At 41.4% G+C, this 23876-nt stretch overlaps 1 protein-coding gene across 5 annotated transcripts in view; it reads right to left on the bottom strand.

The window, feature by feature from the left end:
• Positions 1-1361: 1361 nt before the first annotated feature.
• The window catches only part of NIF3L1 (NGG1 interacting factor 3 like 1), a 35155-nt gene continuing 12640 nt past the window's right edge, over positions 1362-23876 (bottom strand). For 3 of the 5 annotated variants that reach the window (XM_037167550.2, XM_037167551.2, XM_037167549.2), the window contains exons 3-8: positions 19689-20149; positions 18499-18661; positions 15335-15461; positions 13595-13733; positions 11108-11191; positions 1362-4963 (exon numbers count right to left, since the gene is read on the bottom strand). In XM_037167550.2, coding sequence (XP_037023445.2) covers positions 4779-4963; positions 11108-11191; positions 13595-13733; positions 15335-15461; positions 18499-18661; positions 19689-20149 — 1159 coding nt within the window. In that variant the 3' untranslated portion in view covers positions 1362-4778. Of the gene's footprint in view, positions 4964-11107; positions 11192-13594; positions 13734-15334; positions 15462-18498; positions 18662-19688; positions 20150-23788; positions 23870-23876 lie in introns of those variants that run through there. The other 2 variants (XM_037167552.2, XM_053665054.1) reach the window with 2 other exon arrangements.

Raw genomic sequence — 23876 nt, 5'->3', positions numbered from 1 at the left:
CATTTATAGTATTTTTTTTAAATTAAAAACATGTTGAAATTCCTCAAATTTTGAGTTCATCTTACAAAAAATCTGATAGATTTTGGTAGAATTACATGCTCATTATTTTTTTCAGCATTAATGTGCCTTAAGCTCTATCAGAGTTTGACTACGAAGGCTCCGATTTCTGCTGTTACTTGCTTCTGACAAGATTGAACAGACCTGAAACCTTAAAAGATTTTTCTGGCTGCTCTTAATAAAATGGTAAATAGGTCAAGAAAAAGGCACAGAGAATGTAACACAGACATTTACATCCTACAAACTCAGCATAAGACTGAATTCCTTCATATATAAGATCAGTGAGTTTGGGGAGTGATTAACAGATTTTGCTTTAATAAAAAAAGTTACTTAGAAAACTTGTAGGTGGGCACCCAGCTTGACCCTGACACTAGCGTGCTGGCGTGGGAGTCGGCTTGCCTAGCTGTCTGCCCCACTTCCACGTCCAGGAAGCCATTGTGTGACATTTTCATCTGATTTCCTCTCATTTTTTCTATGAAGTGTATGTGAGAATGACGTCCACTGCCAACAAATGTGGAATTAGTTCTGGCCTTCAGCTGTTTTCTTGATCTATGAGAATGAAATGTAGGGGAAAGTCGCCAGCACTCCTGTCTGAAACTTCAAAGTTTTCAGATTACGAAAGACATGCTGAACAGCTAAATAATCCGACACAAGAGTTACTGGAAGTGTCCCTGATAAAGCTAGTAATTACTTTTTAAAATATTTTTATTTTTGGAGAGCAGGGGAAAGAGAAACATCAATGTGTGGTTGCCTCTAGCACACCCCCTACTGGGGGCCTGGCCCACAACCCAGGCATGTACCCTACCCTGACTGGGAATTGAACTGGCTACCAAATTTGGTTTGCAGGCCCGTGCTGAATCCACTAAGCTACATTATTGAGTTTTTAAAAAAAATTTATTTAGACAGAGGGGAAAGGAAGGAGAGGGAAACATCAATGTGTGGTTGCCTCTCATGTGGCCCCACTGGGGACCTGGCCTGCAACCCAGGCATGTGCCCTGACTAGGAATCGAACCATGATCCTCTGGTTCACAGGCCCGCTCTCAATCCACTGAGCTACACCAGCCAGGGCACATTATTGAGTTTTTTATGAGGTTACTTGGGGCACAGTTTGGTAAAACAATCATCGATCCTGAGAAGGACCTGAGCAAACTCGATGAAAAGGAACTTGCAAAAGGAAGAGCATCATGGATGAACTTTCTGAGAAAAATGAGGATGATTCAAATTGTTTTATACTGAAATTGAGTTCCCATAAAATGAACAACTGCAGTCCTGTGGCTGGGACAGAGTCAGCTGACAAATTCTGATACCAAAAACAAATTTATTGGGCTAGCAGAAACTCCATGTTTATACAGAGAATATAGACTAGAAGAGTGTAAGGAACACTAAATGTACATGTGTCACATTCGGATTGACCATGTTGCTTTTCAGATGAGATCGGGTGTGTTCAGGATAGTACAGGACGTGTAGAGCACCGACTACATAGGTGCATGAGGAATACAGGAAAAACAATATAGGAATCTGACTAAGGAGGTTACAATCTAATTGGAAGATTGGTCAAAATTTTTTGAAAAGCTAATTAACAGTACTAGGCAGCACAAAGATTAAAACCAAATGCTTGATAAATGTGAAAAAAGGGCAGAGCCTAGATTACTGTAGAGTAGTACAGTCAGGGAAGACTCTTTTAGTGGCGAAATGAAACTTTGTTCCCTGAAATGGCAGTATTTGAGTAGGAGCTTATATGATTCCAATGACAAAAGGGGGGGGGAGGGGGAGAGGCAGGACTTAGTACAGTAAGCACAATGTAGTCTGATAAGATTGGAGGGTATGTATTGTTACTAGGGGCTTATCCTGTACGTACTGTGTCTTCATATATACTTTGTTTTGTAAGTATTTAATTCTGGAGTAGAATGCATGTCATTTGATGGCCAGCAGGGGAATTCTACCCCTCTCATATCAAGAAATACACACCAAAGACATTCTGAAACCTTGAACCTCTTCCCACAAATGTTTGTTTGTAAAATGGGAATTCTACTTACAGTAAATGAACAATACGTATTGCCCCCCCCAAAAAAAACAAAGAACACTTCTAGAAGTTATATTTTTCCCCAGCTAATTCAAATATGGAGCCAGCAGCACTGTTCAGAATGTTTTCTGTATTCTGGGAGGTGAGATGACCACCTGTTTGTTGGTTAGTCCCGAAAAATGGGAATACCTGTATCCCTGCTTATAAAGAATTGAAAATGTTTATAAAGCATCTAGTAGAGTGTTTGGCACAAAATTAATATTGTATAAATAATCAGTAATAATACTCAGGAGCCAATCATCCTTATATATTACTAACTACAGATCAGTTACCCCCCCAAAAATACTAAAACAAGTTATATAAATGATTGCGTATATTAAGTAAAAAAAACAAACATCCTGATCTCAGATTCTGAAATTTCAAGGGAAGGTTACTAATCTAACAATAAGAAAACACATACAAACCATATCACCTCCTAGAGGTTACTACCTACAAATGAATGTCACAATTCCAAATCTTTTAAGTATATTTTAACTAACTACAGGGAGAGGGGCCTAAAATGACACATCCCATTACTATAATTAAGCTAAGAAGAGGATTACTTGAACTTCCCAAGAATGTTAACAGATTTTAGTCATCCTTGACTAGAGTTTCATTCCCCCCCAATTTTTCTCCCCTTTATCCCCCTCCTCCCTGCACTCCACCACTGTCCCGTATTTCCCTCAACCACTTAGTTCATGTCCATTGGGTTTATTATATATGTTCTTTGGCTTCTCCATTTCCTATACTATTCTTAACCTCCCTATTTTGTACCTACCTATTATGATTCTTATTCCCTGCACCTTTTCCACCCATCCTCCCCCTTCCCTTCCCCACTGATAATCCTCTTATGTATTCTCTATTTCTGTGATTTTGTTCCTGTTGTAGTTTGCCTAGTTTTTATTGTTTTTTAGGTTCAGTTGTTGATAGTTGTGTTTGTTGTCATTTTACTGTTTACTTTTTGATCATCTTTTTCTTAGATAAGTCCCTTTAACATTTCATATAATAAGGGCTTGGTGATGATAAACTCCTTTAACTTGACATTATCTGGGAAGCACTTTATCTGCCCTTCTAATCTAAGTGATAGCTTTGCTGGATAGAGCAATCTTGGATGTAGGTCCTTCCCTTTCATGACTTCAAATCCTTCCTTCCAGCCCCTTCTTGCCTGTAAGGTTTCTTTTGAGAAATCAGCTGACAGCCTTACGGGAACTCCTTTCTAGGTAATGGTCTTTTTTCTTGCTAAGATTCTCTCCTTATCTTTAATCTTGGGTAACTTAATTATGATGTGTCTTGGTGTGTTCCTGCTTGGGTCCAATTTCTTTGGGACTCTGGGCTTCCTGGAAGTTTATGTCCTTTGTCAGGTTGGAGAAGTTTTCCTTCATTATTTGTTAGTCTTCAATTGCTTGCTCTTCCTCTTATTCTTCTGGCACCCCTATAATTCAGATGTTGGAGCGTTTAAAGTTGTCCGAGGGCTTTCTCAGCCTCTCGTTTTTTTGAATTCTTATTTCTTCATTCTGTTCTGGTTGGATGTTTCATTTTGTTTCAAATCTTTGGTTTCAGTCCATTTCCTTTCACTTTTGGTTCTCTGTGTATTGTCCTTTATTTCACTTTGTATAGCCTTTATTTTGTGACTGAAAATAATTCCTGTGAGTATCCTGATTAGCAGTGTTTTGAACTGTGCATCAAATAGGTTGGCTATCTCCTTGTTGCTTAGTTCTTTTTCTGGAGTCTTGATCTGTTCTTTCATTTGGGTCATATTTCTTGGTCTTGGCACACCTATTATGTTGTAATGGGCAGAGCCTTAGGTATTCAACAGCATGGGGCAACCCTTTGCTGCACGGAAGGAAGGGTCAATGCCGCTTGCTGGCTCTGCTCTAGCCCTACTTTCCTTCACTTCCCTCACTTCACACAGATGGACTGTGGCATTTCAGATGCTGATTAGCAGATGGGTAGGTTTGTATGTGTTCTAGGATCCTATGGGCCTCTCCCATCGACTCTCCTGTGATCCTGAGAATTTTTCCCACTGCCACTACATCCAGAGGTTTTGAGTCTTTAGTTTCCCATGCTGAAACCCTGGGTTCTGCGGTCTGTCTTGCTTCCCGCAGACAGATAAACTGGTTCTTCCCAGTTTATCAGCCCATGAAAGTGGGACCAACTCGTCCACCAGCCACTTCCTTGGCTGTGCCTCCTCTCCACCCCAGTTGCCCATCTCTGCCCCTTCTACCAGTATGACTGAATGTTTCTTTAACTCCTTAGTTGTTGGACTTCCATGAAATGTGGGTATATGGCAGTACTGGTTGTGTTTGTTTTTAAATTTGTTGTTGTTGTTGTTCTTTTGGTTGTACAAGGAAGTGAAGCATTTCTACCCCTGTCTCCATCTACCTGGAACTCCTGGGCTGCTTTCTCCAAATCCCTGGCATATCAGTATATGAGCAAATCCTTTATTTTGTTCTTCATAATGAATATTTGTATTTTAATGACAGTTACATTACAATTTTTACCCTAAAAACAACAGAACATTTGGTGAAGAATAACAAACCAGATATGACAATATATATTCTAAAATGTTCTTCCAGAAGGATACAAACTATTGATTCGTGTTGTGCATTTGAATTAGGAGCAAAATGATTTGTTGACTGTCACTCTGTTCCTGTATGCATTATACCACCTGAAGAGGATCCCTGTCTATTTCTGACAGGATAATATTAATCTTGTTCTTCAAATGAGCACTTAGCATATCCTGAAGATCAGAAAGAAAGCCTCGTTCAGTGTTGCTGTGTTCACAGAGGATAACATTTATTCCTTGGGAAGCTGCATCTAAAATGTCATGATGGGACATCTCACCTGCCAGCAAAGGAAACAGCAAATACTTAAACATCAGACACAAGAGTCAGTGGAATGCTGAATCATAACAGCAGAAAAATTAAGTTTTCATTCTGTGTGAAGCAAATGTAATACAGCAAAACTTCACATATAAATGTAGAAAGTTATGTATGGTTTCTTACATGTCCTCCAATTTAAAAAAGACCATCCTGAGAATTCTAAATTCTTTCTCCTCGCAGATGTAAGACCAGTATCCAAACTTGCATATCCAACAGTATCTAATACTGCCAGAACTAGACCTGTAAGAACATCCATTCAAATTGTTTCCACAATAAAATAGATGACCTGCTAAATAAAATGGGGCTTCAAAAAGTTTCTTTCCTATGTAATATTAAATAACAAATACTTCAAGAAAATCCTAGGGATAATTTCCAGAAGACTCCTTTATGCGCTGTGAGCACCAAAATTTTTACCATCAAAAACTGTAAAAATTGGGTTTTTGCCTCCAAAACCTTGGGAGGAATGGTGAACCATGTTACAAGTCAGTGTGCAGATGGGGAGCCAAACAGTACTATCCAACAGAAATGCAATAGGAGGTTAAGGACAAAGTGACAGCAATTGGAGAGGAAGGCATGACTATCAGGGACAGGAGTCGGAGAGTGGCAGAAAAAGCTTCTAGGTTTCTTTGAGCTTATCTCTAGAAGTAAAAAGAAAGGGGCAAGAAAAGGTATTTTAGCAAGAGAGAAATGGCATAAGGGAAGGCTGCATGAAAGAAGATGAAATGTTCAGGCTTTATGAGGACAGATGATGGAAATCACCGAAGGTTTTTTAGTCAGAATATTATACACCATCAAATGTGTACTTTTGAAAGTTAATTGTGGAGATTTCTGGTCAAGATGTTGGCACAGGTAAACATGGTTCCTTTCCTCACATAACCACATCAAACTTACAACTAAACTATAGAACCACCACCATTTAGAACCATCAGAAATTGAGCTGAATGGAACTCCTACAACTACAGAGTTAGAAAAGAAAAGAAACTACACTGTGACTGGTCGGAGAGTGGAGACATGGAACAGGTTGGTCCCATACACACATGTGGCAGATAAAAATAGGAAGGGATATTTAAAGAGCGAAGGGTCCCAGCCCAACACCAGGCTGCCTAGGCCAAGGATCCAGTGCCAGGAAGTGAAGTCGCCGTAACTTCTGGCAGCAAAAAACAGTGGGGATTGAGGCTGTGGAAGACGTATACTATGGACTCCCTGGCAGTTCCTTTTAAAGGGCCCATGCACAGATTTACTCGGAATAACTCTCTGAGCTTCGGCACTGTGGAAGCAGATTGAAAAACACCTGAGACATACAGGGAGGAAATGAATTGTCTGGCATCAGGGCAAGAGCTGGGAGGGCAGCTTTCTCCCAGACAGAAGTGCTAGCAGAGGCCACGGTTCCTTCTCTGAGCCTCCCACCACAAACTCACAGAGCTGGCTGGTGGGCAACATGTAAGAGACCATCAACCTGGCTCACACTACTTGTCCCACTCTGGTGATTCCCTCAGGCACTGCCCCACCCAACTTTTGGACTCACCCAAGCTGCTTCCAGTGGCCTTTCCACATAAATGGTTTGTCTTCACCCATGCTTCAGATTTTCCTTAATTATCTCAAACAAGCAGCATCTGGCTTCAGCAAGCCCCTATGCCTCTTGTTAAGTTGCCCCAAGCCCACCAGTAGAAGCAGCCAGCCATGGTTCATACCTTGGCCTTGCCTGGGCACCTCCAAGCCCAATACCAGTAGCAGCTCCTGCAAATTGCTTTGTAGCTTATGCTGTGTGACCCTGGACACAACACAGGTGGTGACTGACCTTGGACATGCCAACATCATTCAATGCTCAACTACAAGAGGAGGGTGTACACAGCCCACATGGTATGCACACCTTGAATACCCTAATAGAGGAGGCTATACCACTGGATACCTACTATATTAGGACATTCTACCGACCCTGGGAGACATAGCAGCTCTACTTAGTATTTACACAGAAACAAACACAGTAGGCTGCCAAAATGAGGAGACAAAGAAACATGGCTGAAATGAAAGAACAGAACAGAACAAAATTCTAGAAAAAGAACTAAACAAATTGGAAATAAGCAAGCTACTAGATGCAGAGTTCAAAACACTAGCTTCAAGGATGCTCAAGGAACTTAGTGAGGATCTCAGTAGCATAAAAAATATCCTGTCAGAAACAAAGGATACACTAACTGAAACAAAGAACAATTTATAGGGACATAATAGTAGAGTAGATGAAGCTGAGAATCAAATCAGTGGTTTGGAACATAAGGAAGCAAAAAACAGCCACTAAGAACAATACAAAGAAAAAAGAATTTACAAAAACAAGGATAGTGTAAGCAGCCAACATTCACATCATCAGAGTGCCAAAAAGAAAAAAAGCCAGAAACTGAAAATCTATTTGAAAAAATAATGAAAGAAAACTTCCCTAATTTGATGAGGGAAATAGACATGCAAGTTCAGAAAGTACAGAGAATCCCAATTATGAGAGATACAAAGAGGCCCACTTTAAGACATGTCATAATTAAAATGCCAAAGCTTAAAGATAAAGAGAATCTTAAAGGAAGCATGAAAAAAGCAGTTATCTACTGACAGGAATTCCTATAATACTGTCGGTTGATTTCTCAAAAGAAACTTTGCAGACTAGAAGGGACTGGCAAGAAATAATCAGTCATGAAAAGCAGGGACCTACCAAGACTGCTCTACCCAATAAAGCTATCATTCAGAATCAAAGGGCAGATAAAGAGCTTTCCAGACAAGGAAAAACTAAAGAAGTTCATCATCACCAAACCATTAATATATGAAATGTTAAAGGGACGTTTTTAAGGAAAAGATTGCCTGATAGGAGGGGGATGTAAGGGAATGGGTGAAGAGGTGAGGGGATTAAGAAGTACAAATTGGTAGTTTGCAGAATAACCATGGGAATGTAAAGTACAGTATAGGAAATGGAATAGCCAAATAACTTATACGCATGACCCATGGACATGAACAATGGTGTGGGGACTGCCTGAGGCAGTGGGGGTACTGGGTAGAGGGGGGCAAATAGAGAAATATTGGGATAACTGAAATAGCATAATCAATAAAATATAATTTAAAAAAAGAAGAAAAAAGTTAAATTTGGGGGAGTGTGTGGAAGATTAAGATTAGAAATTTGATGGTGTTCTTCAAATAGGAGATGATGCCTGGAGAGAGATAACAGGAAAGGTCCTATAAAAATTCTGGAGCTAGAACTCATAGGAACTGATGACTGATTTGGGGATGAGTAAGAGGCACCATTTTCTACCTCAGGCATAGAAAGTAACATGAAATCTGAGAGAAATCATGTTTACAATGAAGATGGGTTAAATAAATGCTAAACAAGGACTTCTGGCCAAGATGGAGGTGTAGGTGGAAACACTGTGCCTCCTCACACAACCAAGTTTAAAGACAACACAGTTTTTGTAATAAAAATGCAACCAAAACACAGAAAATTGAACTGTACAGAAGTCCAACAACAACAAACCATTCAGCCAGACCAGTAAGAGGGGTGGAGTCAGCGGCTGGTGGAGCGGGGTCAGGCAGGCAAAAGCAGCCTGACTGACCCAGGAGTACAGGTGGCAGTTGGTGGATTGCAGGTGTGGGGTGACAATAGGCAGACCCAGTGGGGGTGCAAGGTGGCTGGCTGACCGTGGTCACACATTTGCACGCAGATAAAATAGGCAAAGGAGTGAGCAGTGAGACAGACTGCACAATCCAGCGGGAGTTAGAACCTGAAAGCACCAATTGGAAAAACTTCTGGGGTCTAGGTGCCGGGATAGGCTCCCAGGCTTATAGGAAAACTTGTTGGAGAGACAGGGTCCTGGAAGGTGCACAGGCCCATACACCCAGGAGCCAGCACCAGGGGGACTAGGTTTGCTTGTGGGAAGCAGCAGAGGGGACCAAAATCCAAGAGAGAGCAGAACAAACGCCACTGCCCCTCTCTGACCCTGCCCCCACATACAGCATCACAATCCAGAAACTAGGTTGCCCCGCCCTGGTGAACACCTAAGGCTCCGCCCCTCATACATAACAGGCACGAACAGACCAAAACATTATGGCTCAAGAACAGATCAAAGCCCCAGAGCTGATAATTCTAAGTGACCAACAAATGCACAGTTCAAAACACTGGTTATCAGGATGCTCACAGAACTGGTTGATTTTAGTCACAAATTAGAGGAACAAATGAAGGCTAAACTAATTGAAATGAAGGGAAATGCACAGGAAACCAATAGTGATGGGAAGGAAACTGGAACTCAAATCAAGGGAGCGGACCAGAAGGAAGAAAAAAATGACCAAACAGAAAAGAATGTAGAAACAAGAATTCAAAACAATGAGTAGAGGCTTGGGAACCTCCAGGACATCTTCAAACATTCCAAACATCCGAATTATAGGGGTACCAGAAGGGGAAGAGGAACAGCCACAAGTGGAAAACTTTTTTGAACAAATAATAATGGAGAACTTCCCAATCTGGCAAAGGAAATAGACTTCCAGGAAATATAGGAAGCTCAGAGAGTCCCAAAGAAGTTGGACCCAAGAAGGAACACACCAAGGCACATCATCATTACATTAGCCAAGATTAAAATGAAGGAGAGAATCCTAGAAGCAGCAAGACATAAGGGGACAGTCACCTACAAAGGAGTTCCCATCAGACTGTCAGCTGATTTCTCAATTTTCAAAGAGACCTTACAAGCAAGAAGGGGCTGGAAAGAAGTATTCCAAGTCATGAAATCCAAAGACCTACATCCAAGATTGCTCTATCCAGCAAAGCTTTCATTTAGAATGGAAGGACAGATAAAGTGCTTCTCAGATAAGATCAAATTCAAGGAGTTCATCATCACCAACCCCTTATTATATGAAATGTTAAAGGGACTTACCTAAGAAAAAGAAGATAAAAAAGATGAACAGTGAAAGGACTGCAAACTCACAGTTATTAACAACCACACCTAAAATAAAAGCAAACTAAGAGGATAGCTAGATCAGGAGCAGAACCATAGAAATGAAGATCACATGGAGGGTTAGCAACAGGGGAGTGGGAGAAGGAGAAGGGAGGAGAAGGTACAGAGAATAAGTAGTGTCGATGGTAGGTAGAAAATAGATAGGGGGGAGGGCAAGAATAGTATGGGGAATGTAGAAGCTAAGAACTTGTGACACATGGACACGAACTAAAGGGGGGGAATGGCGGGGGAGGGGGTGTGCAGGATGGAGGGGAATGAAGGGGGGAATGGGACAACTGTAATGGCATAATCAAGAAAATATACTAAAAATAAATAAACAAACAAATAAATGCTAAACACCAGTATTTAAAAATATTCTAATAAACTGTTAAATGATTTTTCCCCCGCCACAAAGAATACGGTATGTCTCCAATTTTGGTATAGTTCCTATTTAGTTCAGGTTCAAAAAGCATTTATTAGATCCATCTATATGCCAGGTGCTGTCCTAAAATTTGCTATTTATTCACTTGTAAAAAGAAACCAAGGTTGGGCCATGGCTGGTGTGAGTCAGTGGACTGAGTGCCAGCCTAGGAACCAAAGGATTGTGGGTTTGATTCCCAGTCAGGACATGTGCCTGGATTGCGGGCCGGGTCCCCAGTGGGGGGCGCGTGAGATGCAACCACACATTGATGTTTCTCTACCTCTCTCTCTCTCTCTTCCCCTCTCTAAAAGTCAATAAATGAAATCTAGAAAAGAAAAGGAAGGAAGGAAGGGAAGGGAGGGAAGGGAAGGGAGGGAAGGGAAGGGAGGGGAGGGAAGGAAGGGAGGGAAGGGAAGGGAGGGAAGGAAGGGAGGGAAGGAAGGGAGGGAAGGAAGGGAGGGAAGGAAGGGAAAGAAAGAAAGAAAGAGAGAGAGAAAGAAAGAAGAGAGAGAGAGAAAGAGAGAAAGAAAGAGAGAGAGAGAGAGAAAGAGAGAAAGAAAGGAAGAAAGGAAGGAAGGAAGGAAGGAAGGAAGGGAGGGAGGGAGGGAGGGAGGAAGGAAGGAAGGAAGGAAGGAAGGAAGGAAGGAAGGAAGGAAGGAAGGAAGGAAGGAAGAAACCAAGGTTGGGAAAGGATATGCAAAAATGTAGATAAAAGACCCCAAGGCTGTCCTACCTGTGAGGTAAAGGTCGGCTTCTGCCCCCTGCAGAACACTGCTCCCGGAACCAGCACACAGAGCCACAACTTTGACTTGGGATGCTCCAAGATAAAGGAAACAAGAGACCAGTACTTTACAGTTCGCCTTCATTTTAATGTTAGAATTTGCACCAAGAATCCTAATGCAGATTTCACTCCTGGTCTCATCACCAGTATATGAATTTTGCTCACTGAATTTTAAAAAGCAACAAAACATGTGTTCATATAGGCTAACAGATTATTCTTTGGTATTGCGTAGCTAACCCAGGGCAAGGTTATTATCCCCCCCTTGGATGTACATGGCTGCACAAGCCCATGTAAGGCACCGCTGAACAGGACAGCACCAGACCTCACTGGCACAGTACTAGGTAAAGTAACCTCACCTGGGTCCCCAGGCAACAGGGAGAAGTAGGCATGTACTATGTCAGTTCTCAGGTGAGGAAGCAGAGGAACTAGTTAGAGGAACGCTTAAAATGGGTTTGACACATTTTTAAATACTGTATTTACTTTAAAAAGAGCATCCTCAAAAGAGTAAAATAGCAGAAACTTTCAAGCAAAATGTAACAAGTATTTAGCACTTAGGTTTCCCGGGTGGACACTTCATTAGTGGTCATCCTAGATTGCAATAGTGCTATTTCAAAGGAGGGGCTTTGAAGTTGGATCAGAAGTCAAATACCACCTCTGCCAACTACTTTCTTTGGGAATTAACTCGTTTGTTATTTGATCCAACTATGGACTTGCGGTAAGTTACTTAACTCTCTGAACCTCACTGTTCTTACTGGTGCAGTGGAAACACTAATACGTACCACAGGGCTAATAGTTAGCATTTGCTGCACTCAATGTATACCAGTCACTGTGCCCTGTCACTTCGACTAGGTACATCTACCTTACTGAATTAGGTTTTCATTATTACTAGTTTTTACAGACATGGCTACCAAGACACAAAGGGGTTAAATAACTTGTCAAAGTCATGCAGCAAACAGGACAGATAAATTTGAACCCAAGACACTCAGAATTCACAACCTCTGGTCTCCTTTGCAGCAGGAGCTCACATACTTCAGACACTCAGTACAGTACTAGGCAAATTGCAGGGGTCCAACAAATGTCCTATTCACTCCTTCTGTTCCCCCAAATAATGGGAAAAGCCAAAAGACAAGGAAGTGTCTACAACACTCAGGAACTGCAGTGAGTCAATTCACTTAGTAGCACTGCAGTATAAAATATCACCAGTATTGTAAAATGCCGAGATTCACATGGCAATTGGATATGTCATAATTTCCTGGCACATGGTAGGATGGTACTTCATGCCCAACTTGGGTTAGAATGGGCAATGTGACTAACTCTGAACTATGAGTTAAACATAAGTGTTGCAGACCGCTCTGCCTGGTTCTAGGAATTGTAACTCAACCCCTGTGGCTAAGGGTGAGGGGTGACCTTTGGGTCTGTGAGCTGCAGGAGACAAAGCTTGTCTCTGGTAGCAAACACTGCCTCAGTTTCCTCTCTCTGCCCCCAAAGCTAAGTTGGAAGTCAATGATGGGTAAGACCCCCTCACAGCAGGGGGCAACCTAAGCCAGACTCGATCACCTGGGAGGCCTTCATAGAAGGACTCGGGGGGCTGCAACAAAGAGCAATAGACTCTTGCCTCCCAGCTTTGACATAGCCCAAGTCCCCATGTTCTCTGGGAGAAGCGCTTCCTGGCTCTAATCCCCTTAAGCCTGAATACCTGATGGGGAGAGGTGCAGCTCCTTGCCTTGCTAGAGCATGTCCTGGGGAACAATCTGACATCACAAAGACTTCCTGATAAACCTGTGAAATCTGCTCTGCTAAGAGTGCTTTCATTCATATGTTAAGGGTTTGAGCAGGAAACACTAAAACTCTGTTCCTCACAGACTCTGAAGCCCTCAGATTTCTTTGAAATGTTATCTACTGTTTGATCCTTGCCGCCCTGTATTCTTGTGTATTACAACCCAATAAAAGCCCCTGGAGGAGGGAGCTCAACGCCTTTTTCCCCTGAAAAACTGGCCACTGCCCACAGCCTTTTTCCTCTGGGAAAATGGCCACTTCTCCTCCCCAAACAGATCACATCATGTCTCAGTCATGATTATTCTCATCTGTGGCACATGGGGGGATTTGCAGGGAAAGTCGCCCCCATACATAAATTCATTTCTAGGCTAGAATGATTGTTTAAGATTCTTTAAAACTTTCCCTCTGCAACAGTAACCAGCCTACAATGGGCATATTTCCCCTATTGATTTGAGATGAACAGAGTGTAATGGAAATATAAATATTGTCAAAGCCAATGAGATGTTTACCACAGCACGACCTAGATTACCCTGATTGATAACAAACCAGTCAGTCATTCTTGTGACTGCTAACAGGCTTTCGTTCACTTACATTAATAGCCAAGAGTTCCAGCTTTTGCCTAACATGAACAGTATGTATACTGGACAAATAAGAGACATTTACCTAAGGTCCTCCCTACCCCAAGAGCAAGGCGAATATGAGACAGTTTTAGGTGCTTTTTGATTCGCTCAACCATGGTTGCCAAGGAGACAGGTTCATCCAGTGTGCATATCCGTCCCATTCCAGTGTGGGGAAGCAGAGGCTGAGGAGAAACAGAAGTCAGAAAAACTGTCCATCATCAGTCCTAGAAAGCACACTGATGGAACAAACAGCAAATGCTGAGACCAATGTAACGTATACTGTGAGCTCACTACAGCCAGCTCCAGGCTGAAGTTTGTACCCAAATCTCACAAAAATATTCTCTGACTTCTAAGGAATCATAGTCTACTGGTAAGGCTGATATTTAAATAAATAATAATGTGTGCTTAAATACGAGGCAGGCACTATTTTTTAATGAGAACAGAAAGGAATGATAAAACAAATGAAATGGGTCTTGGGGGTGGGGATACTTGGAAAAAGGAGAATCAAAGGTTTCACAAGAACTTGAGTCTTGCAGACAGACAAGAAAGGAGTTGAAAGAGAAGTGACATCAAGGGCAGTGTGGAAGGACAGGGGAGAGTGAGGTGGAAAGATGTTTAACCAGGGAACACGTTCAAAGGTATGAGAGCACACTGAAGACAGATCCAAAAGCAGTATCGCTGGTGTGCAGAGCAGGGAATGGTGACTGAGAAGCAGCTGGAGATGCGGGCCATGGCCAGTCTTGAAATGCTTCGTACACTAAGTCTGCATTGTCTCCTGTGTGTGCTCACTTAGTAGATCATTCACACTCCAAGTGAGAGAATATGGAAGTTTTCAACTTCTGTGGTGGCAAAGTAAATAGAGAGGAGAAATATTTTATAGGTTTGGGTACAGAATCAGCAGGGCTTGGATTTACAGGGGCAGGGAGTGTTGTGGAAACTTGGAAAATAGGGTAGATGATGATGCCACTGATGAAACAGGAAAAAGAAAAGTGAGGATAAGGTCAATATTTATATATACTGTCATTGAAATACTTGTGGGATGTGTAAATGGAAAATGTCTAGAAACTAGTTGGAAATATGGTTTTTTTTTAATTTTTCACCTTAAATCATATTGAGTCAGAAAGTAAAGACGTAGGAATCATCATAACAAATGGCTGTTAAGTTAAAGGAATGAATAAAAGGGTTCAGGCAGAGGGCATAAAATAAGAGACCAAACTATAAAAGAGTATTCCTGACGACTACAACTATGCTCTGAATGTTTCTGTTCTCCCAAAACTCATGTTGAAAACCTAACCATTAAATGTATTAGGAGGTGAAGCCTTTGGGAAGTGCTTTAAATCGTGAGGGTAAAACCCACACAAATGGAATTTGCGCATTATAAGACAGTCCAGAGAGATCCCTAGTCCCTCCCAGCATCTGAGAACATAAAAGGTACATCTATGAATTAAAAGTGGGCTCTCTCACCAGACACCACTTGAAACCTGCCAGTGCTGTGATCTTGGACTTTTCAGTCTCCAGAACTGGGAGAAATAAATTTGTTTATAAGCTATCCAGTCTGTGGTATTTTGTTACAGTAGCCCAAATGGGTGGAAGCAGCCCAATAAGGCAAGGACCAACATTATTCTATTCCTGGAATGTCTCCCCTTCTGAATGTATTTTCCAGGAACTATGCCCTCATCATCACTTAGTGCTTCTTCCAATAAGTTAATAGCCTACTGATCTAACAATTTACAAGTGAATTTGCCAAACAAAAATGCTCAGCGATGTAAGATATTTGTATTACCTTTTCTAGTGACAGAATTTCAGTCTTCTGATAAAGCTGACTGTTCTGGGAAAGAAAAGCCACCACCTGCACCAATGCCTGCTGACTACAATTCAAACTGATCCGTGTTTGTTCTTCATCATCAGTCCTAGAAAAAAAATCACTCACTGGTTTAGGATAAATATAAACAAAATGTATTTTAAATAATCTTTCACGATCTCCTACAACAGATTAGATGTATATGGTATTTAGAATTTAATCTGAAACCAGATTATTTTCTAGAATAGTGTTTCTCAAACTTTATTTATTTTAAAAATAATTTTGTTCTTTTTAAAATTTTTTTATTTGTTTTTAGAGAGAGGGGAAGGGAGAAAGAGGACAAAAACATCAATGTGTGGTTGTCTCTCATGTGTCCCTTACTGGGGACCTGGCCTGCAACCCAGAAATGTGCCCTGACTGGGAATTGAACCTGTGACCCTTTGCTTCACAGGCCTGTGCTCAATCCACTGAGCCATACTAGCCAGGGCTTGTTTCTCAAACTTAAGAATGCACCAAAATCACCTTGTGGATGATTTAAATCATAGGCTGCTGGGCCCTACCCCCTGTTCTGATTCAGTAGGTTTAGGTGAAGTCTGAGAATTTACTGTTCTAGTGAGTTCCCCATGATGTGGATGTTGCTGACCCAAAGACCTTACCTTGAAATCACTGCTCTAACTGTTCCTAACCCAGTCATGCATTGCCTCCTAAAATGACAGCTGCTGGACCCTTTCACAGATCCAGTGAAACAACATCTATGAATGGGCTGAGGCAAACTGAATTTGTTTTGAAGCCCTGGAGAAGTAATTTTCAAACATCACTGCACACAAGAATTTCCTGGACAAATCCTCAGGGAAACCCCATTTTAATTACATAGACCTGGGATGAAGCCAAAAATCTACATTTTTCATAAGTACCCTATTAACAATGATGCAAGGGGACCCTGAATCACCCTTTGAGAAGCAACGCTGTTGAGCTGCTCCAGAAAGACTGGCATCAAGAAAGTTCTGGCCCTGGCTGGTGAGGGTCAGTGGACAGAGTGCCAGCCTGCAAATTGAAAGGCTGCCCGTTCCATTCTTTGTTAGGGCACATGCCTGGGTCGAGGCCCAGGTCCTCAGTTGGGGGCATGTGGGGGGCAACCAATCTATTGGTATTTCTCTCCCTTTCTTTCTCCCTCATTCCCCACTCTCTTGGGGGGCGGGGGGAGATAAATAATATTTTTAAAGAAAGTTCTGTATTTAAAGCCCTGGCTGGTGTAGCTCAGTGGATTGCGCGTGGGCCTGAGAACCACACGATCGCAGTTCGATTCCCAGTCAGGGCACATGCCTGGGTTGCGGGCCAGTTCCCAGCAGGGGACTCACGAGAGGCAACCATACATTGATATTTCTCTCCTTCCCTTCCTCTCTAAAAAATAAATAAATATTTTTTAAAAAGTTCTGTATTTAATCATAAACTCTAAATATAAAATTCTATTGTAGAACTAAAAGGCATCTTAAAATATAATCTGGACGTGCAGTTGTCAAACTGTAATCATCTGTGGAGCACTGAGAAGAAAAAGCAAACACAATGACTGGACCCTGACTGATGGTGAAACCCAGTTATTGCCTGTAGAACAGTAAAACCAGAACCAAACTAAATATGCAAATTTCTTTTTTTTAAGTTCAACAGTAAGGAAGAGGAATGCTTAAAGAATTGACAGTACATCCATAAGAAACATTACTCAGCAGTTAAAGAGATCTTATTTTATATACCTACATGGAAAGATCTGAGATATCTTCTTAGTAAAAAGGTAAATATATTGTACCATTTAATTAAGAGAACAATGAATAAAACAAAACTATACATTTCTTCATGTCTCTATATGTGCTTGGAAAGATACCCACCTTTCTGAAAGTGAGAAAAAAGGCAGCTTGAGTTGAAGATACTGGGATTAAGTAGAAGGGACAAGGAGGATTTTTGTATTGTTTAATTTTTTCATGCTTTACTTGTATAATTTTTCTTTTAATTTCAGTACTTGCACAGTATTTCAATACGGTAAAAAAAGTCCATTACTAGAATCTATGTAAAATCCTATAAATAACTTTTCTAGAAATTCTTGAAATTCTCCAATTTCAAGAACCGGATGTCCTGTTAGAGGACATTTGCAATGGTTTTACTATGAGGTATCTATACTTAAGCAACTAGTCAAAAACGTCACTTTTTGGTATAGCCTGACACAGAGTTCCATTTTATTTAAAAGTCATTATATTTACCTTTTTTTAACAATTATTAAATCCTAGGTTTGTCTAACTTTTTTTTTTAGATTTTATGTATTTATTTTTAGAGAGAAAGGAAGGAGGGAGAAAGAGAGGGAGAGAAACATCAATTGGTTGCCTCTCACACACTCCAGCCAGAAATCTAGAACACAACCCAGGCATGTACCCTGACTGAGAATAGAACCACTGACCTTTTGGTTCACAGGCTGACACTCAATTCACTGAGCCACACCAGCCAGGGCTAAGTTGTCTTTTATAAGATAAATTAACCTAAAAGAAAATCTGCTATGAAGCAACATTTTGGTACCTGTCCTAAACAAATAAATGCCTCTTATAAGAGGCACCGTAATGTATTTTTCCTTTAAAGGGCTTGGGAATCACAGATTGCTGGGAGCTGATAAAAGTAAACCTATGTTGTCAGTATGTCACCAGAGTTTATCTATATACAGATATACTTCATTTTATTGAGCTTCAGAGGTGTGTTTTTTTATAAAATGAAAGCAAGAACCTCCACCTGCAAAAAGATTACTATATTACTTTCTTTACTTTATTATTATACTCCGTTATGCTTGTCTGGATCCAAACCCACATTATCTCTGGGGTATGCCTATACCCTGAAGTATAAAACAACTATTCACCATTACCAGGAATATGAGAAATACTGTATATAATATGTATAATTTAGTCCCTCCCACCCATGAAATAGTGTTATCATTTTTATTGTTTTGAAAAGCTCCTGTAGTTCTCCTTGAGGACTCAAATAATAAGCACATAGTTTTGTAAACCCATGCCAGTGAAAATAATTTGTTTCAAACACAAATGCCAGAATTACAGAATTTGTAAGAAGATCCTTAACAAATAAATATCCACCAAAAAAGAGAAAAATATACTGACCTAGCAGAAAAAGAGGTGACAGAAACATCTGAAATTCCTTTCACTGTAGAAATGACTTTGTCTAGGTCCTGGGTGTGGTCAACATTAAATTCTACTCTATGTGTTCCCTCTGTTGGGTAGTTAAGTGCTTTGGAAGGATGTATGGGCCTGGAGGTGCAAACTCCTAGGAAAAAATTGTAGGATAACAGAGTTTTTGTCATCTTTTAAAATTAAAAAGATAAACTATTATAGGCATAACATAAAAAATTAGTATTTAAAAAAATTCATTGTCAGATGTTTATACACTATACACACATATACATATCCCTTACACATATATCCAACAGTACCCAAAATGAGGGATTTAATACAAATATACAAAATCAAATGTATTTTCAGAATTACTTTCTAGGAGACTGTTAAATATCAAAAATATTTGGACAAGAAAGACTCAAGGTGCAAATGTTCATACCCACCTGACTACGTCAATCCCGATTATATCTTGATAAAAACTTCAGGACAAAATGAGTGAGCAAACTATAAACACTTATTCAAAATAAAGCTAAAACACGTATGCTGAATTCCCTCACTAAAACTCTGATGTCTATTTGAGTGATATATTAAGTATATTCTGGAGAAGCCTGAGCTTTCAATTCAATGTAACAAGCACTTTGGAATGCTTAAGTGGTAGGTACTATACTACATGAGTGAGGAATCACAAAGCTGAGTGGAGCAGTTAAGATTTCCTGTGGTCTCCTTATTCAGGAATAATAATAATAATTTATTTTTCAAATGCAATTTAACTGCCTGATTTCAGCAACATTATTTTTTTAAATTTATTTTTAAAAATTATTTATTTATTTATCTTTAGAAGAGAAGGGAAGGGAAGGAGAGAGGGAGAGAAATATCAATGTATGGTTGCTTCTTGTGCATTCCCCGCTGGGAACTGGCCCCTGCTGGGAACTGACCTGCAACCCAGGCATGTGCCCTGACTGGGAATTGAACCGCGATCTTTTGGTTTGCAGGCCCACGCTCAATCCACTGAGCTACATCAGCCAGGGCTCAGCAACATTATTTTTAAATATATTATGTAAACACAGAATAATGGTCCCACACCTAAAGTGGTTAAAATTCTACTGCAAAGACATTCTAAAATTTCAAAGCATTTATAGGGAAAAATATGAAACATGAGAGATGAAGAGGCTTCTCACCAAGCCCTTTAGCCAGCCAGTTGTTGACTCCCTGAGGTGCGGCATCATAGGCTGTGTGAGGAGAGTAAACGGCAACTCTGTTCTCCAGAGCCCGGATCACCAGGCGCTCCTTCCAGGTTTTCCAGGTTATGCGCTTCATGGGTCGGAAAATAGGCGGATGGTAGGAGAGAATGAAATCAGCTTTTTTTTGCAGCGCCTCCTCCATCACTTCTTCGGTCAAGTCATTGGTGAGGAAGAGTGTGTTTACAGTGTGTGGTGGGCTTGGTTCCACCAGTAATCCGACATTGTCCCAACTCTCAGCAAATGAGAGGGATGCAAAGTCATTCAAGGAGGAAAGGAGAGCCTTCAAATCCATGCAGGAACAGGAAGGATTGTGGATCAGGGATCGAACAAGCTGGACTGTTGTGGGGATCAGTCGTGTGTGAGATGACAACATGCAGAAATCAGGTAAAACTGAGTATCTGAAGTCAAAATACAGAAAATGCTACAAATGTACACTTTGGGCCTGGACCTTTGCAAAATATGAGCAAAAGAGCTACAGTCATACATACCTGGTTTCAGATACTGCCTCTGCCACTTACCAGCATGCAGTACCTTAGGTAAGTCATTTAACCACTGAGCCTGCTTCCTCATGTATAAAATGGAAACACTACAACCTACTTCACAGACCGTCCAGAAGAGCAAATGGATTAATATGTATGAGTCACCTGGCAGAAGCCTGGCACACGATACACGAATGGTTACCCCGCTCTCCCCAGCCCCTACCACAGCCTTGTTCTTGTTCTTCCCATCCCTATTTCAATCCCCATTTCTCTTGCCTTCTCCATTTCTCTAAATATTACTCTTCCTTCCAAATCCCCTTCAACTTCCTAAATAAAGCCTTTCTTGACAAACCTTCCTTTTCAGTGTCTCCCTACTTCCTGTCTGGCCCTATTCTGCCCTCGTACCCTCATAATATTATATTCCTCTTTGTCTGTCTCCCCAGTATACTAATGCCCCCAGAAAACAGTAACTATCCTTTATATATCTCAGTATCACCAACACAGGCCAGCATTAAATGCTTACTGCACACACTGACACGGTCCCCCTATCTCATCACAGCAGAATTTGGAGTTTGGGTGGTATATATTCATATGAATAAGTACTTTATAAAAAAATAACAATATATGTAAATAGTTAAGTGCTTCATAAGATGCATAGGCATGTCACTCCAAATGGGCAGGGTCAAGGCAGGAAAAGGCAGAGCTTCTGCCCCTGAACCAACACCTGCTACAGGAAGGCCAAGCTCTAAGGTGGCAGAGTGCCCAGAGTCTGTAAGCTCTCTAGACTGAAGTATCCACAAAAGATAACACTGTCAACTCCATTCTTAAAATTGGTACCCATGAACACTTCTGTTTTTGAAGAAAAGCAATTCATACAATAGTACGCACAATAATTAAGAGAAAGCATAGCCAGCCGTAAATTTAAATATTCATAATCCAATGATTTCAAAAGCAATTTTTAAAACATTTCTACAGACTTCCGGCCAAGATGGAGGTGTAGGTAGAAACACTGAACCTCCTCGCACGATCAAATTTAAGGACAACAAAGATTTAGAAACAAAACACAACCAAAACAGACAGAAAACTGAACTGTACCAAAGTCTGACAACAATGAACCATTCATCCAGACGAGTAAAAGGGGTGGAGTTGCGGCGGGCATAGAGGGGTCCCAGCAGGAAAAGGCAGCGGTTAGCACACCAGGTCGGGCAAGGGACAGAAACCGAGTAAGGCTCACAAGGAGGCTGGCTGACCGTGGACACACATTCGTGCACAGATAGACCGGGCAAAAAAACAGACAGTAAGACAGACCACGCAACCCAGTGCCCCAGCGATGGGAAATAAAGCGCTGGGAGAGGCTCTTAGCCTCACAGGAGAATTTGTTGGAGAGACCCACAGGGTCCTAGAACGTACAAAAGCCCACCCACCCGAGTACCAGCACCAGAAGGGACAAGTTTGCTTGTAGGAAGCAGCAGAGGAAACCGAAATTTGAGAGAGTGAAAAAACCGCCATTGCTCCCTCTCTGGCCCTACCCCCACATACAGTGTCACAAACCAGCGACCTGGGTGGCTCCGCCCTGGTGAACACCTAAGGCGCTTCTCCTCAAACGTAACAGGCGCAAACAGACCAAAACATGGCTCAAGAAGAACTCAGAGCCCCAGAGCCGATAAATCTAAGCGAACAAGAAATTGCCAACCTATCAGAGGCACAGTTCAAAAACACTGGTCATCAGGATGCTCAGAGAACTGGTTGATTTTAGTTGCAAATTAGACAAAAAATTAAAGCTACACTAAGTGAAATGAAGCAAAATGTACAGGGAACCAATAATGACGGAAAGAAAACTGGGACTAAAATCAATGGAGTGGACCAGAAGGAACAAAAAAACAACCAAACAGAAAAGAATGAAGAAATGAGAATTCAAAATAATGAGGAAAGGCTTAGGAACCTCCAGGACATCTTTAAACATTCCAACATTCGAATCACAGGGGTACCAGAAGGGGAAGAGGAAGAGCAACAAGTGGAAAACTTATTTGAACAAATAATAAAGGAGAACTTCCCAAATCTGGAAAAAGAAATAAGACTTCCAGGAAGTCCAGGAAGCTCAGAGAGTCCCAAAGAAGTTGGAACCAAAAAGGAACACACCAAGGCACATCATCATTACATTACTCAAGATTAAAATGAAGGAGAGATTAAAAGAGAATTCTAGAAGCAGCAAGAGATAAGGGGACAGTCACCTACAAAGGAGTTCCCATCACACTGTTAGCTGATTTCTCAAAAGAGATCTGACAGGCAAGAAGGGGCTGGAAAGAAGTATTCCAAGTCATGAAATCCAAAGACCTACATCCAAGACTGCTCTGTCCCGCAAAGCTTTAATTTAGAATGGAAGGGCAGATAAAACACTTCTCAGATAAGGTCAAGTTCAAGGAGTTCATCATCACCAACCCCTTATTATATGAAATGTTAAAGGGACTTATCTAAGAAAAAGAAGATAAAAAAGATGAACAGTGAAAGGACAGCAAACTCACAGTTATTAACAACCACACCTAAAACAAAAGCAAACTAAGTGGACAGCTAGATCAGGAGAGGAGCCACAGAAATGGAGATCACATGGAGGGTTAACAACAGGGGAGTGGGAGGAGGAGAAGGGGGGAGGAGGTGCAGAGAATAAGTAGCATAGATGGTAGGTAGAAAATAGACAGGGGGAGGGCAAGAGTAGTGTGGGAAATGTAGAAGCTGAAGAACTTGTGACACATGGACACGAACTAAAGGGGCGGAATGTGGGGGGAGGGGTGTGCAGGGTGGAGGAGAATGAAGGGCGGAAATGGGACAACTGTAATGGCATAATCAATAAAATATATTTTAAAATAGAATTAACCACCTGGGCCTAGGGTCCTGGAAGATCACCTAATGTCCTTACACCACTTTCACTTTGCAGATTTCACGTCCTGATAGTATTTCACTCTCCAGACTCTAAATCTGGCAAGAGTGAAAGGGAAACTTTAGTGGGCCATCCATCCTTGTGTTACTTATTGTTACATTTGAAAGAGCCCTTGTAAATAACAGAACGCCGCTCATTTCAGATTAGGAAATGTGTCGCTTGATGCCAGTTAACAATGGGAGGCGGCACAGCATGATGAATAAGAGCACCGACTTTAAATCACACTGACCTCCACAGCCACAGACAGCAAATTTACACCTCTTAAGAATTGGTAATGCCAGGGTCATAGTGTCACATGCTTTAAACGTAGAGTTGGCGACAATACCTGACCTAGAGTCAGCACTGTTTGTTACTAAGTAGGACCCACTTTACAGTCTGCAAACTGCACCTTTTTACGTTTCCTCGTCTACATTCAGGCCTTTGCCGGGATAATGAAGAGCCCAGGAGGCACCGCCGGTAAGCCCGACTCAAAACCCCTGCTCCAAGAGTCCCACGCTCTCATGCAGCAAGCCAGTTTTCTACCCCTATCTCCTCTCCTGCCTCCTTTGGAGGGAGCACTAGGAAAACAGCCATAGCCAGCACGAACCACGACCCGCAGTAAATTTAAATAGCTCAAGACTCACCAGTCCCGGAAACACTCCTCGCGAGTCACTTCCACACCGCGGGGTACCTCAAAGCATTGTGGGAATAGGCTGGGAACGGAAGTGGTTC

Source organism: Artibeus jamaicensis, unplaced genomic scaffold (genome assembly GCF_021234435.1).
Source record: "Artibeus jamaicensis isolate MK-2021 breed Jamaican fruit bat unplaced genomic scaffold, CSHL_Jam_final contig_391, whole genome shotgun sequence".
NCBI classification, from domain to species: Eukaryota; Metazoa; Chordata; class Mammalia; order Chiroptera; family Phyllostomidae; genus Artibeus; species Artibeus jamaicensis.
This window is presented reverse-complemented; position numbering and strand designations above follow the sequence as displayed.